General features: G+C 43.6%; 3 protein-coding genes and 1 long non-coding RNA gene across 7 annotated transcripts; 2 read left to right on the top strand and 2 right to left on the bottom strand.

The window, feature by feature from the left end:
* The first annotated feature begins 752 nt into the window (after window positions 1-752).
* Window positions 753-8,809, top strand: LOC123506294 (pigment-dispersing hormone 2 peptides-like). Of its 3 annotated transcripts, none has more exons than XM_045258256.1 (3): window positions 753-848; window positions 8,263-8,356; window positions 8,526-8,809. In XM_045258256.1, exons 2-3 carry the CDS (start codon window positions 8,264-8,266, stop codon window positions 8,670-8,672), a joined length of 240 nt encoding a protein of 79 aa, XP_045114191.1. In that variant the 5' UTR covers window positions 753-848; window position 8,263; the 3' UTR covers window positions 8,673-8,809. The 3 variants fall into 3 exon arrangements, with proteins under 3 accessions (XP_045114191.1, XP_045114190.1, XP_045114192.1); XM_045258255.1 differs by lacking the exon at window positions 753-848 and adding an exon at window positions 7,793-7,918; XM_045258257.1 differs by lacking the exon at window positions 753-848 and adding an exon at window positions 7,832-7,914.
* On the bottom strand, window positions 4,946-6,476 carry LOC123506295 (pigment-dispersing hormone 2 peptides-like). Its single transcript, XM_045258259.1, has 3 exons — window positions 6,400-6,476; window positions 5,446-5,539; window positions 4,946-5,222 (listed from the first exon to the last, which is right to left on the bottom strand). Exons 2-3 carry the CDS (start codon window positions 5,536-5,538, stop codon window positions 5,076-5,078), a joined length of 240 nt encoding a protein of 79 aa, XP_045114194.1. The 5' UTR covers window position 5,539; window positions 6,400-6,476; the 3' UTR covers window positions 4,946-5,075.
* Window positions 8,810-10,955: 2,146 nt separating the features above from the next.
* Window positions 10,956-11,944, bottom strand: LOC123506206 (pigment-dispersing hormone 2 peptides-like). Of its 2 annotated transcripts, none has more exons than XM_045258130.1 (3): window positions 11,872-11,944; window positions 11,438-11,531; window positions 10,956-11,192 (listed from the first exon to the last, which is right to left on the bottom strand). In XM_045258130.1, the coding sequence occupies exons 2-3, from the start codon at window positions 11,528-11,530 to the stop codon at window positions 11,046-11,048; spliced, it is 240 nt and encodes a 79-aa protein (XP_045114065.1). In that variant the 5' UTR covers window position 11,531; window positions 11,872-11,944; the 3' UTR covers window positions 10,956-11,045. The 2 variants fall into 2 exon arrangements, with proteins under 2 accessions (XP_045114065.1, XP_045114066.1); XM_045258131.1 differs by having other exon boundaries at window positions 11,876-11,944.
* A 1,388-nt stretch (window positions 11,945-13,332) lies between these two features.
* LOC123506253 lies at window positions 13,333-14,247 on the top strand. The gene is made up of 3 exons (XR_006675389.1): window positions 13,333-13,396; window positions 13,709-13,802; window positions 14,010-14,247. It is a non-coding gene; the product is annotated as an uncharacterized LOC123506253 (long non-coding RNA).
* The last annotated feature ends 1,223 nt before the right edge of the window (window positions 14,248-15,470 follow it).

The following is a 15,470-nucleotide window of genomic DNA, read 5'->3' as shown; positions in this document are numbered from 1 at the left end:
ATTGATAAATGATGAAAAGTAAGGGAAGAATATTATCCGTGACTGTTTATAAATAATGAAGAGGTTTTTTGGGCAGATTTAGGGCAATTTTGGCGAGTTATTTATTGTTATGTGCAACTATCCAATTATTAATTAAAAGTTTTGCTTTAGGACAGGTTCTCAACCTGGAGTTCGGAAACATCCCATGGGATCACAAGAAGGTTTCCATTTGTACCTAGATGGCTCATCTAATCCTCTGCACCACCATTGCATGTTGAGTTAGTAATAGTGTCAGTCACTAAATTAGCATTCTTTTCGATGTCAGATTACTGGGGTTTCGGGTAACTCAGGGATTCGTAACGAGAAAAAGATTGAAAACCTTTGCCTTATTATTATTATATTTACGTTTGCATATATGTATGTATGTATGTATGTGTGTATGTATGTGTGTATGTATGTGTGTATGTATATATGTATGTATGTATATTCGCTACGTTTGAAAATACCTTTCCAGCGCTATATGCCCATAATTTTGCGACGTTATAACATAAACCAATCTCTCTTTACAATACATGTGTGTGTGTGTGTGTGTGTGTGTGTGTGTGTGTGTGTGTGTGTGTGTGTGTTTTCATAACATGTGTAACTTGTGCACACTTTTTCACCAATCAAAACACTGTCTAAGATCTCCAGCCAATGACAGAGCTAGGCGGCATCACGTGACCGGTGGGTGGCTAGGCGGGAACCCTAGTCCCTAGCTAGTAACAAGTGGAGAGCTCAGTGTGGAAATTGCAAGTGTGGTGGACGTGTACTTATTGTGTTATTTGTGGAGATTCGGGAGTGTTATTACAAGATATACTGGTCTCTGAGAGGTAAGGTGTTGTGTGTGGCAATGCTCATATATGCATACACACATACTTATATACTCACACACGCACACATATACACAAGTACGTAGGTACATGTACTGTACATATTTACACATTCACTGCTTTACCACTTGTGTAACGAAAAACAAGGGACACACACTCATATTTTTTTTTATCGTGTGTGTGTGTGTTATTGGCAGTGTAAGGTGAGGGAAGGCTAGGTTGTGGGCGGGGGTATATTGACGTGGCTCACTTAACCTTATGTAACCTGATAATTAGTGAGTGACCTAGTACTGGCGATGTCGACTCGTCATACCTAACTTTTCCCCCAACACCACACACTGTATCAACCCCACCAGGTCATTGAAAGCATCCTAACATGAACACTCGCTAATGTAAACAAGTCTCCCCCCCACTCCCGCCACTTTCCCCCCCCCTTCTATTTCATCAAGCATTATCTGTCTTATCTCACACTATTATAGGCTTGTCATGCCTCCATATGTAACTGCACCACTAAGCTATCATATCCAGCATTGAGACACAGCCGCCATGGCCAGGTTTAAGTTTGGTGATGGTTTTTGTATGAGGCAGAGAGGGAGGATCCACCCGACCACAGACACAGCCGCCATCTCGCATCCCACATTTACCAGCCTTTTCATGCCTTATCTCTCACTATTATAGATCTGTCTTACCACAATATGCAGCTGCGTTACTAAGCTTTCATATCAGCTATTGAGATACATCTGTCATGGCCAGATTTAAGTTTGGTGAAGGTTTAAGTGAGGTACAAGAGGAGGAGGTTCCCTCCACAACCCCCGCCGCCATTTTGAATATGCCTACCCTAGCTTTCCCCCCCACCCAGGATCCAGGACTATTTTCTGTAATTCCTGGACAGGTTATTTGGGCTCAATAGTGAGATTTGATGCTTTGTACAAGTATTTTGTTGCGTTTGAAGTGTTTTTCGTGCGTGTATGATGTACAGCATATTGTTTTTGGCATTCTTTTTGTGCCAAATTTTCAGGACCGTCCAGGAAAAAATTTTGTTTGAGCCAGTATCAAGTTGTTGATTTTAAAAAATAGTTGATGTTTGTTTAAGTGTTTCCCTTGCGTGATCAGTGGAACTGGTGGAGAGTAGAATTGTTTTCTAAAGGTGCTAATTTTCCAGTAGTAGTTTTGTTGCTATCCTTGTGAATTATTTATTTCTAGTTCTAACTCACTCTAAAGTGTTGGAAAAGACTGTTCATAGAATTCAAAGTATGTTTCATTCCTTTGAAGTGAGCATGGGCGGACGCTTAATTTTTTTGAGGATGGGTCAATGTTCCAACATTTTATTTGTAGTTCTTTTAAAAAGAATTTAATATTATTGGAGTTTGGAGTCTCTTTCTATTTTTGGTGTATATTAAAGTATGTGCCAAGTAAGAATATGTAAAGCATTCAGGTCTGGCGGCGTTTATTCGAGGGGTCATTTTCAAAATTATTTACGAAACTTATATGAGCCCGACAGACCGGGCCGGCCCAGGCCAGGGCCGTGACGTCATCAGCCAGCCAGCCTCCCACCCTAGCCCAGGCAGTGACGTCACGATGGCGGGAACCTCCGAGCTGCCTTCCCTTCCCTTCCCTTCCCTTCCTGACTCTTTCCGTCCATTATGTAGCACGATTTACTGTGTTTTACCGTGTGTGTCTGTGTGTGTGTGTGTGTGTGTGTGTGTGTGTGTGTGTGTGTGTGTGTGTGTGTACTTGATTTGTTGTATTTATGTTAACGTGTGTGTGTGTGTGTGTGTGTACTTGATTTGTTGTATTTGTTAACGTGTGTGTGTGTGTGTGTGTGTGTGTGTGTCTGTGTACTTGATTTGTTGTATTTATGTTAACGTGTGTGTGTGTGTGTGTGTGTGTGTGTGTGTGTGTGTGTCTGTGTGTGTGTGTGTGTGTGTGTGTGTGTGTGTGTGTACATAAGTTGTTTTCCTTTGATATAAGGTGATGTGTGTGTGTGTGTGTGTGTATAAGTTGTTTTTCCTTTGATATAAGGTGGTGTGTGTGTGTGTGTATAAGTTGTTTTCCTTTGATATAAGATGGTGTGTGTGTGTGTGTGTGTGTGTGTGTGTGTGTGTGTGTGTGTGTGTGTGTGTGTGTGTGTATAAGTTGTTTTTCCTTTGATATAAGGTGTGTGTGTGTGTGTGTGTGTGTGTGTGTGTGTGTGTGTATAAGTTGTTTTCCTTTGATATAAGGTGATGTGTGTGTGTGTGTGTGTGTGTGTGTTGTTTTTCCTTTGATATAAGGTGATGTGTGTGTGTGTGTGTGTGTGTGTGTGTGTGTGTGTGTGTGTGTGTGTGAGAGAGAGAGAGAGAGAGAGAGAGAGAGAGAGAGAGAGAGAGAGAGCTTGAGTTGGCCTTTTTTAGTTGGACATTAGGTGATGCTGTGTGTGTGTGTGTGTGTTGTCTTATTTTTCATTTTATAGATGCTGATTAAGTGTGTGTGTGTGTGTGTGTGTGTGTGTGTGTGTGTGTGTGTGTGTGTGTGTGTGTGTGTGTGTGTGTGTGTGTGTGTGAGTGATGGTTAAGATTCAAATTTTGTATTGCTTAATTTGTCCCAGTGAGAGAAAACTGAATTCATATATATATATATATATATATATATATATATATATATATATATATATATATATATATATATATATATATATATATATATATATGTTCTTTATTCTAGCGATTATTTCTTTATTTATATGATTATTTATTGACTGATTTATTGAATTTTACTCATTATTTTTTATTTATATTTTATCACAAGGGTTTTCAACTTATTGTTCGCAAACTCCCAGGGGTTCACAAGATTTCTAAGAATACTTAGATGGCTGATGTAATAATGTCCTTTGCAGTACCATTGCATAATGAGTTAGTGTCAGTCACTAGACTAACATTCCAGGAGTACTTAAATTGGTGATCTAATAATATCCTTTGCGCTACCATTACATGTTGAGTTAGTAATATTTTCACTCTCTAAATTAACACTCTGTTCGATTTCAGATTACTGGTGGTTCGTGTAGATGATTTGATTTACTCAGGGTGTTCTTAGCGAGAAAGGGATTGAGAATCCCTGCTTTTGGAATTTAATTGGTACCTAGAAAGGAAAAAAATAATAATTTGAAATGCTGCCCATGTATGTTTTTTTTTTTTTTAATACATCCGTGACAGGAAGACTTTTTTCTAATATGTAGGAATGGCACTGGCCAAGGAGAACAAAAATAGGTATATCTGGTTGCTAGTTTTTGGTTTCGTCGTGGCTGCTGTAGTGGTGATCCTTCCTGCCTTACTGACTCTTTAAGGATTAAAAGTTTCGATGTTGCCTCAAACATAGAAATGAGATTGTAATAGATTGACGCAAAGCTTTCATTTTCAAACTACTAATCCTTCTTTCCTTCTCTGTAACATCATTTCAAGTTTCTTTTCTAACCTCTCTATTACTTCGGTAGATGGACCTTCTTCCTTTCTTAAGTCTATTAGTGTGGTGTTCTTAAGGGTTCCATATACTAGGTTCTATATACTATACTCTCTTTCTATTAATTCATCAATGGTCTTCTAAGTCTAGTTCACCACTTCAGTCAGCCGTAACTGTTTTCCTCCTGAACACTGAACATTCTTGGTCTGTGCTTTACTGGTAATCAAAACCAGAAACTACACACCTTGCCTTTCGATAAAATGTTTGATAACTCAGTATAGAGGGGCTTTTCCGCTGATGTCCAGTACACTTCACAACCCACTCTGTTGAACAACATGGAATCAAAAGCATTTCACCTCATCAACTACTCTCCTCCAACTGACTACCTTCAAACTCTCTCACTTTCTCCAAAAAATTGCACGTTTCGCTATACTGCTGCCCTCCCATCCCCCCCATCCCTACAAGACTTTCTACTTTCTCTCACATTGCATTCAACTTTCAGATGCAAAATTTAACTAGTGATGTCAATCTGTTTTTTTTTTTTTTTTTTTTTTGGCGGGGGGTAAACTCCAGGACTCCTTGTTCGCGTTAGTTTGGCTCTGTGCATTGTTTCGAATACAGACAAAGAACATGAAAAAGTCAAAGAAAACCTAATATTTGCTGTTGCTGCCATATAGTTTATTCATTGAAAGTGTTAAGACAGATGTAGTGCATGAGACACGGCGGCAGCGGCGGCCCGTCTCAGTCACAGCCTGCAGCAGGAATGGGAAGGCCGCGAAGGGGGCGGGTCCATCACCGCCTGCCGGCTTCGTTCATGAGTGCAGAGATACCGAGCAGCGAGTTAATGAGTTCAGAGTTGCGTTTGTGAGGGAGACCTGCAGCGGCGTCCTGTGGGGCGTGGACCACCTTCAGGATGCGTGCCGCCAGAGCAGCCACGGCCTGTGTGGGTGTGAGACGGAGAGTACACTGTCATTATACGAGTGTAGCATACACTGGTGTATATATACAGTTGTATTATGTGAGGGATAACTGGTGGGGCACTGCACCTGGAGACTTGGAGGCTGTTTAGTACACACACACACACACACACACACACACACACACACACACACACACACACACACACACACACACACACACACACACACACACACACACACACCTCACGCTCGGGGACATGAAGCTCCTGCCCCTTGGTGAGAAGAGCAGCGAGGGCCACCAGCACCAGCACGGCCACGAACACACCGCTGCGCATCCTGCAGGGGAACAAGCTGCGTCAGGAGGGGCTGGCTGGGGGGAGGGGGTCACCACCCACTGTCTGGAAGGGAGTGGCGGGAGGCGGGAAGGGGAAGGTCTCTCTGTCCTTATTGGTCAGAGGCATCGACTGTTTGGTGCTTTTTCTTGTTTGTTTGTTGTTTGTGACCTTGAGGTGAAGAGTATGACTTGTGTTCCTTGTACAGACCTTCAGGTGTAATTTTTTCACCACCACGGTCGCCTGCTGATCACCCAGCCAGTCTTCTCCATTACAGAGCGAGCTCAGAGCTCATAGACCGATCTTCGGGTAGGACTGAGACCACAACACACTCCAGACACCGGGAAGACGAGGCCACAACCCCATGAGTTACATCCCGTACCTATTTAATGCTAGGTGAACAGGGGCCACACATTGATAGGCTTGCCCATTTGCCTCGGCGCGCCGGGACTCGAACCCGGCCCTCTCGATTGTGAGTCGAGCGTGCTAACCACTACACTACGCGGTTTATGTGTGTTTCACTGTTTGATCTGCTGCAGTCTCTGACGAGACAGCCAGACGTTACCCTACGGAACGAGCTCAGAGCTCATTGTTTCCGATCTTCGGATAGGCCTGAGACCAGGCACACACCACACACCGGGACAACAAGGTCACAACTCCTCGATTTACATCACGTACCTACTCACTGCTAGGTGAACAGGGGCTACACGTGAAAGGAGACACACCCAAATATCTCCACCCGGCCAGGAAATCGAACCCCGGTCCTCTGGCTTGTGAAGCCAGCGCTCTAACCACTATCTATCTATCTATCTATCTATCTGTGTGTGTGTGTGTATGCAGACAGACATCTGGCTGTGGACACACTTGCTCTGTAGGCAGGTGGGTAAGATGGCAGGCAGGCAGGTAAGGTAGTTAGAGCAAGGCTGGCGATGGAATGATGCTGGTGGCTGCTGCTGCCCAATATTTATGTCTCACGCCCCTTCCTCCCCGTCCTTCACAGCCTGCTACCCGCCCCTTCCCCGCGGTATATACGCGGCAAGAAAGTGTGTGTATTGAGTGTTTAGTGGAAGACAACCACTGAAAAGAACTGGGCGGCGGAATAAATTAATAACAAAGGCTGCAGCTTTCCATACCTTTTGTTCGCGAATGTCTGCCTTTCATGTGCATAAAGTGAATTTATTGCAGGCATAAACTATAATATCAAATTTTTTGTGATTTTCCTCATATACAAATTCTTTAATATAATTCCTGTTAGTTTTATTTCAATGGTGGAAGTATTATTCTCAATAAAAGTGTTGGAAGGTGATCTTAAAACATATAAGGTACCTGGCTTAGAACAATAATATGTACACTATTGGCTTAGCTTTTAAAACAAGAACCTCGCTCTTGATTCGTATGTTTCATGAACTGATGTGTGAATGTCCTGAAGCTAGTGAATGCAATATTTAAGTAGAAAAATTACACAAATAAATAATATCCTTCTATCTTTGGCTAGATTGATTATAACATTTTTTGCATTGTTCTCTCATACACCTGATGTCATTCATGCACTTGTTACTCGTACATTCTTCATCCATACAGCTATTATCTTTACACCTGTCCCTCATACACTAGTCATCCATACACTTTCTGTAGGCCGACAAGTCATCCATATGTTTGTCATCTATACACCTGCCACCCATGTTCCTGTCAGTCTTGCACCTGTCATCTGTTCACCTACAGACCATACATGTAACGCGTGTTGCCTGCTGCTATCGGGTGAGTCAGTTTAGTTAGTCGTTCATCGAGAGTGAACAAGATAGAGTGATGTTCCTCATCTCAAACCATGTCAACAGAGTTTCCCTTCATTTTGGAAGACAAGTGATTTTATTCTCAGATAAATACATGAATTATTCCTACAGTAATAAAAATAATGGATAAATAAATAAACAAAATGAATAAATGATACAAATAAAAATAAAGTAGAATAAAATAAATAAATAGATTAATTAAATAAAAAAATAAAATGCATATTATATATAAAAAAAAAAACATCAAAGAAAACCTGAAAGTAATTTTTTCCTTTTAATGAGGCAACGCAATGCATATAAGAGACAGACATTCGTGAAGAAAATTTATTAAGAGCCGGTGTCTGTCACTCGTTAATTCCGCCAGCCAGTTCTTTTCAGTGGTTGTCTTCCACTAAACACTCAATACAAACACTTCCATGCCGCGTGTGTGCCGCGGGGTAGGGGGCGAGGTGGAACGCTGTAAGGGGCGGGGAGGAAGAGGCGTGAGACATAAATATTGGGCAGCAGCAGCCACTAGCATCATTCCATCGCCAGCCTTGCCCTAACTACCTTACCTGCCTGCCTGCCATCTTACCCACCTGCCCACAGAGCAAGTGTGTCCACAGCCAGCTGTCTGTTTACACACACACACACACACACACACACACACACACACACACACACACACACACACACACACACACACACACACACACACACACACACACACACACAAACCTGAACATCTGTACAAGGAACACAAACTCTTCACCTCAAGGTCACAAACAAACAAACAAACAAACAAACAAACAACAAACGACACCAAAGAGTCGATGCCTCTAACCACTAACGACAGACAGACCTTCCCCTTCCCGCCTCCAACCACTCCCTTCCAGACAGTGGGTGGTGCCCCCCACCCCAAAGCCAGCCTCTCCTCAAGCAGCTTGTTCCCCTGCAGGATGCGCAGCGGTGTGTTCATGGCCGTGCTGGTGCTGGTGGTCCTCGCTGCCCTCCTCACCCAGGGGCAGCAGCTTCATGTTCCCGAACGTGAGGTGTGTGTGTGTGTGTGTGTGTGTGTGTGTGTGTGTGTACTAAACAGCCTCCAAGTCTCCAGGTGCAGTGTCTCGCCACGTATCTCTCCCATAATACACCTGTATACATACAACAGTGTATGCTACACTCGTATAATGACAGTGTACTCTCCGCCCCACGCCCACACAGGCCGTGGCCACCCTGGCGGCACGCATCCTGAAGGTGGTCCACGCTCAGCAGGACGCCGCTGCAGGTCTCCCTCACAAACGCAACTCTGAACTCATCAACTCGCTGCTCGGCATCTCTGCCCTCATGAACGAGGCCGGCAGGCGGTGATGGCCACGCTCTTCGCAGCCTTCCTTGCTGCAAGCTGTGGCTGAGGTGGGCCGCTGCCTCTCTGCAGCAGGCATGTCTCATGCACTACACCTGTCTTAACCCATTTAATAAATAAACTATTCTTTAGTATCAACAAATGCCATGTTTGCTTCATCTTGGCCATGCTCATCCTCTTCATGCCAAACAAACAAGAATTGAAGGTAACACTGCCTTGCTACACACAGCCGGAGGAATTAAAGCAAAAACAGACAGCAAGTTATAGATTTCACCCTTCGCTACGGACACACAAAAATAAATAAATAAAAACAATGAAAATTTGAAATCAGTGGCTAACTCTTGCATTAAAAAGGTGGACAAAATGTGGCAAAAAGTAAAAGCCTTTTGGGCGAGTCCGCAGGAGGAGGGGTGTGTTATGCAGTTTGTAAGAGCGAAATAGTATAGAATTTTGGTGAAACAAACAGTGAAAATAGCGAGGTATGCAGCCTTGTGGCTCAAGTCATCGCACGAGCAGTCGCTGTGTCCTGAGTGAGCCTCTTCAGCCAAAGTGTCGGATATGGCACAACCAGCGCCAGTTCATAAACACTTATTTCGGTTGGTGGAAAACCTGTTAACGACACAGACAGATTTTGAAGGTGCTACTGTTTAGGGGCTCAAAGTTTTTGTGAATGAATGGTTGCTGAAACTTGCCCGTCCATAAAACTGTATACATTTATATAGAGAGATAGGCTTTAAGCTGGTGAACACTACCAATATAACCTTTATCCTGTTATTACTGTTATACCATGTAATGTAGATGTAACAACTCTGTAAGCTATTAGAAATAGATACATAGAAATATATATATATATATAGATAGATAGAGAGAGAGAGAGAGAGAGAGAGAGAGAGAGAGAGAGAGAGAGAGAGAGAGAGAGAGAGAGAAGGGAGGGGCGGGGGTCTGAAAAAATAGCGAAGCACTAGGTGGATAGTTTGAAGATTCTAGGTTTGTGTCACGCTTTATCAGATAATTTTGATATGTTTAAGGGAATAGCGAAACTTTTTATCTTCACAGAAGATGATCAAGAATCATTAAGAAAGTAAGATCACCAGTTGAGTGGCCAAGACGGAACTTATATTGGTGATCAGATATAAAATTAAGCATTTTTGTTTCGTGTTATAGCATATAGCGCCTGTAGGTATAACTGAAGAGTATTGAAGCGCTTTTCAGCTTCCACCCATTAGCAGCGCAGGTAATTTTATTTATAGTTGTACCCATATTAGGGCCCATATCACCACCCAAGTGCATCCTTGGTGTAAGGGAATTACGTCCACCTAGAACATGGGTACCATGGTAGGTGTGTCACAATCTTCCTGTTACCGACAGGTCGAAAACCTTGCGAAGGGCATAATATTAAAAGAAACGCAAGGCGGTTTTTGAAGGGTTGAATCAGTCGTCTGTTTTAGGAGCGTGTTAGATTTAAGTAACTTTCAAGGAGGAAGGAAAGATAGATGTTGACGGAGTTAAGAGTTTGACTGCGAAAAGTGTTAGCACCGAGGCACATAATCATAGAAATTAAAGGAGGGACCTTACTAGGCTCATAAGCCTTCCAAAGATTTATGCCAGAGAAGGTGTAATGTTTGGCCTGATGTCAGTCACGAGGGGATTTAGATCTACCGTTTTGAGAATGGTCTAAACCACAGCAGGAGAAAAGCAGTGAGGAATGAACGTAAGCCTCCATTCCAGACTGTGTTATGTGTTCAACTCACAAAGATGGATCTTTGAGAGATGTATTAATTATTTCATGAAATATCAAAATAATATTAATTCTCAGATCTCACAACCAGTGGAAGCAATATGCCAGACACCTCTGCCTTGGAGGATCCTGAGGAGGAAGTGGAGCTATACGTAGTTTGAGATCCAAATATGAGTCAGGATGTGCTTCCTTTTCAAGTTGAATGGTCAAAGTTTTTTCTTCATGAGTTATAAGTTACAAAACAGATATAAAGGACAGACTACTTTAATCTCATAGAGACCGAAGTTGAAACGAGACGGTAAAAAATTTAGAGGTCTAAAGAACACTGGTACGAAATTTGGGCAACTTTGGATGACAAACAAGGATAATGAGGGAACCGTGAAGGGGCTACTTTAAGTGGCCTCTGATATCCGTGTCCCAGTGAAGAAAAGATAACACTGAGGAGCGACAAGAAATGTTAAAGGCAAGGAAGAGTCGGCATTGTCATACCCTTTGCTGGTCATCATGAGGAGGGGCATGGTCAAGATAGGAAAAACAAGTATTTATCATATAACTGTATTTAATGTTTATTCATTAAATATGTGATGCGAGATGTGTTAAAATGAACAGGTCTGTTTGAAGGGAGCGAAGGGCGCGGCCATCACCGCCTGCCGGCCTCGTTCATGAGCGCAGAGATGCCGAGCAGCGAGTTGATGAGTTCAGAGTTGCGTTTGTGAGGGAGAGCTGCTGCGGCGTCCTGCGGAGCGTGGACCACTTTCAGGATGCGTGCCGCCAGGGTGGCCACGGCCTGTGTGGGCGTGGGGCGGAGAGTACACTGTCATTATATGAGTGTAGCATACACTGGTGTATGTATACAGGTGTATTATGGGAGGGATACCTGGCGGGGCACTTCACCTGGAGACTTGGAGGCTGTTTAGTACACACACACACACACACACACACACACACACACACACACACACACACACACACACACACACACACACACACACACACACACACACACACACACACACACACACACACACACACCTCACGCTCCGGGACATGAAGCTGCTGTCCCTGGGTGAGGAGGGCAGCGAGGACCACCAGCACCAGCACGGCCACGAACACACCGCTGCGCATCCTGCAGGGGAACAAGCTACGTCAGGTGGGGCTTGCTGGGGAGGGTGGAACCATCCACTGTCTATGAAGGAGTGGCGGGAGGCGGGAAGGGGAAGGTCTCTCTGTCCTTAGTGGTCAGAGGCATCGACTGTTTGGTGTGGTTTGGTGTTTGTTTGTTTGTTTGTTTGTGTTCCTTGTACAGGCCTTCAGGTGTGTGTGTGTGTGTGTGTGTGTGTGTGTGTGTGTGTGTGTGTGTGTGTGTGTGTGTGTGTGTGTGTGTGTGTGTGTGTGTGTGTGTGTGTGTGTGTGTGTGTGTGTGTGTGTGTATGTGTATGCAGACAGACAGCTGGCTGTGGACACACTTGCTCTGTGGGCAGGTGGGTAAAATGGCAGGCAGGCAGGTAAGGTAGTTAGGGGAAGGCTGGCGATGGAATGATGCTGGTGGCTGCTGCTGCCCAGTATTTATGTCGCACGCCCCTTCCTCCCGCCCCTTACAGCGTTCCACCCGCCCCCTCCCCCGCGGTACTTACACGACAGGGAAGTGTGTGTATTGAGTGTTTAGTGGAAAACAACCACTGTAAAGAACTGGGAAGCGGAATGAATTAATAACAATGGCTGCAGCTTTCAATTCGTTTTCTTCGCGAGTGTTTGCCTTTCATGTGCTTAGAGTGAATTTATTGCAGGCATAAACAATAATATCTCATTTTTTGTGATTTTCCTCATATACAAATTTTTTAATATAATTCCTGTTAGTTTTATTTCAATGATGGAAGTATTATTCAGAGTAAAAGTGTTGGAATGTGATCTTAATATGTATAAGGTGCCTGGCTTAGAACAATAATATGTACACTATTGGCTTGGCTTAAAACAATAACCTCACTCTTGATTCGTATGTTTCATGAACTGATGTTTGAATGTCCTGAAGCTAGTGAACACAATATTTAAGTAGAAAAATTACACAAATAAATAATATCCTTCTATCTTTGGCTAGAGTGATTATAACATTTTTTGCATTGTTCTCTCATACACCTGATGTCATTCATGCACCTGTTACTCGTACATTCTTCATCCATACAGCTATTATCTTTACACCTGTCCCTCATACACTAGTCATCCATACACTTTCTGTAGGCCGACAAGTCATCCATATGTTTGTCATCTATACACCTGCCACCCATGTTCCTGTCAGTCTTGCACCTGTCATCTGTTCACCTACAGACCATACATGTAACGCGTGTTGCCTGCTGCTATCGGGTGAGTCAGTTTAGTTAGTCGTTCATCGAGAGTGAACAAGATAGAGTGATGTTCCTCATCTTAAACCATGTCAACAGAGTTTCCTTCATTTTGGAAGACAAGTGATTTTATTCTCAGATAAATACATGAATTATTCCAACAGTTAAAAAAAAATAATGGATAAATAAATAAATAAATAAAATGAATAAATGATACTAATAAAAATAAAATAGAATAAAACAAATAAATAGATTAATTAAAAAAATAAAATAAAATGCATATTTTATATATACAAAAAAAACATCAAAGAAAACCTAAAAGTAATGTTTTTCCTTTTAATGAGGCAACGCAATGCATATAAGAGACAGACATTCGCGAAGAAAATTTATTAAGAGCCGGTGTCTGTCACTCGTTAATTCCGCCAGCCAGTTCTTTTCAGTGGTTGTCTTCCACTAAACACTCAATACAAACACTTCCCTGCCGCGTGTGTGCCGCTGGGGAGGGGGCTTGGTGGCAGGCTGTGAGGGGCGGGGAGGAAGAGGCGTGATACATATATATTGGGCAGCAGCTGCCACCAGCATCATTCCATCGCCAGCCTTGCCCTAACTACTTTACCTGCCTGCCTGCCATCTTACCCACCTGCCCACAGAGCAAGTGTGTTCACAGCCAGCTGTCTGTCTGCACACACACACACACACACACACACACACACACACACACACACACACACACACACACACACACACAAACCTGAACATTTGTACAAGGAACACAAACTCTTCACCTCAAGGTCACAAACAAACAAACAAACAAACAAACAACAAACAACACCAAAGATTCGATGCCTTTGACCACTAAGGACAGACAGACCTTCCCCTTCCCGCCTCCAACCTCTCCCTCCCAGACAGTGGGTGGTGCCCCCCACCCCCCAGCCAGCCTCTCCTCAAGCAGCTTGTTCCCTTGCAGGATGCGCAGCGATGTGTTCATGACCGTGCTGGTGCTGGTGGTCCTTGCTGGCCTCCTCACCCAGGGGCAGCAGCTTCATGTCCCTGAACGTGAGGTGTGTGTGTGTGTGTGTGTGTGTGTGTGTGTGTGTGTGTGTGTGTGTGTGTGTGTGTGTGTGTGTGTGTGTGTGTGTGTACTAAACACCCTCCAAGTCTCCAGTCTTGCCACGTATCCCTCCCATAATACACCTGTATACATACGCCAGTTTATGCTACACTCGTATAATGACAGTGTACTCTCCGCCCCACGCCCACACATGCAGTGGCCTCCCTGGCGGCACGCATCCTGAAGGTGGTCCACGCTCCGCAGGACGCCGCCGCAGGTCTCCCTTACAAACGCAACTCTGAACTCATCAACTCGCTGCTCGGCATCTCTGCCCTCATGAAAGAGGCCGGCAGGCGGTGATGGGCACGCCCTTCGCACCCTTCCCTGCTGCAGGCTGTGGCTGAGGCAGCCCGCCGCCGCCCAGCAGCGGGCATGTGTCATGCACTACACCTGTCTTAACCCATTTAATAAATAAACTATTCTTTAGTAACAACAAATTCCATGTTTGCTTTATCTTGGCCATGCTCATCCTCTTCATGCCGAACAAACAAGAAGTGAAGGTAACACTGCCTTGCTACACACAGCCGGAAGAATTAAAGCAAAAACAGACAGCAAGTTATAGATTTCACCCTTCGCTACCCACACACAAAAAACTAACTAAATAAAAACAATGAAAATTTGAAATCAGTGGCTAACTCTTGCATTAAAAAAGGTGGACAAAATGTGGCAAATAGTAAAAAAGACTTTTGCGGCGAGGCTGCGGGAGGAGGGATGTGTTATGCAGTTTGTAAGATCGGAATATTATATAGTTTAGGTGAAACAAACGTTGAAGATAGCGAGTCATGCAGCCTTGTGGCTCAAGTCACCGCACGAGCAGTCGCTCTGCCTCTGAGTGAGCTGCTACAACCCAGGCGTCGGACATGGCACCACTGGCCAGATCATAAACCAGATCATTATGTGGGTTGGTGGAACACCCTGTTAACAACACAGACAGATTTTGAAGGTGCTACTGGAGCTCAAAGTGTTTGTGAATGAATGGCTGTTGAAGAATGGCCGACCATAAAAGTGTATATATTTATATATAGAGAAAGGCTTTAAGCTGGGGAACACAATATAAGCTTTAGCCTGTTATTTACTGTTATACCATGTAATGTAGATGTAACAACTCTGTAAGCTGTCAGAGATAGATAGATAGATAGGTTGAGAGAGAGAGAGAGAGAGAGAGAGAGAGAGAGAGAGAGAGAGAGAGAGAGAGAGAGAGAGAGAGAGAGAGAGAGAGAGAGAGAGAGAGAGAGAGAGAGAGAGAGAGAGAGAGAGAGAGAAGGGAGGGACTGGGGGGTGAAAAAATAGCGAAGCAATAGGTGGATAGTTTGTAGATTCTAGGTTTGAGTTAAGCTTTGTCAGATAATTTTGATATGTTTAAGGTAATAGCGAAATTTTTCATCCTAAAAGAACACGACCAAGAATCAGTAAGGAAAGTAAGATCACCAGTTGAGTGGCCAAGACGGAACTTATAATGGTGATCAGATATAAAATTAAGCATTTTTGTTTCGTGTTATAGTATATAGCGCCTGTAGGTATAACTGAAGAGTATTGGAAACGCTTTTCAGCTTCCACCCATTAGCAGCGCAGGTAATTTCATTTATAGTGGTACCCATATTAGGGCCCATATCACCAC

This window comes from Portunus trituberculatus, chromosome 19 (assembly GCF_017591435.1).
Source record: "Portunus trituberculatus isolate SZX2019 chromosome 19, ASM1759143v1, whole genome shotgun sequence".
Lineage (NCBI taxonomy): Eukaryota > Metazoa > Arthropoda > Malacostraca > Decapoda > Portunidae > Portunus > Portunus trituberculatus.
The sequence above is the reverse complement of the archived record's forward strand: the minus strand, read 5'-3'. Positions and strand labels throughout refer to the sequence as shown.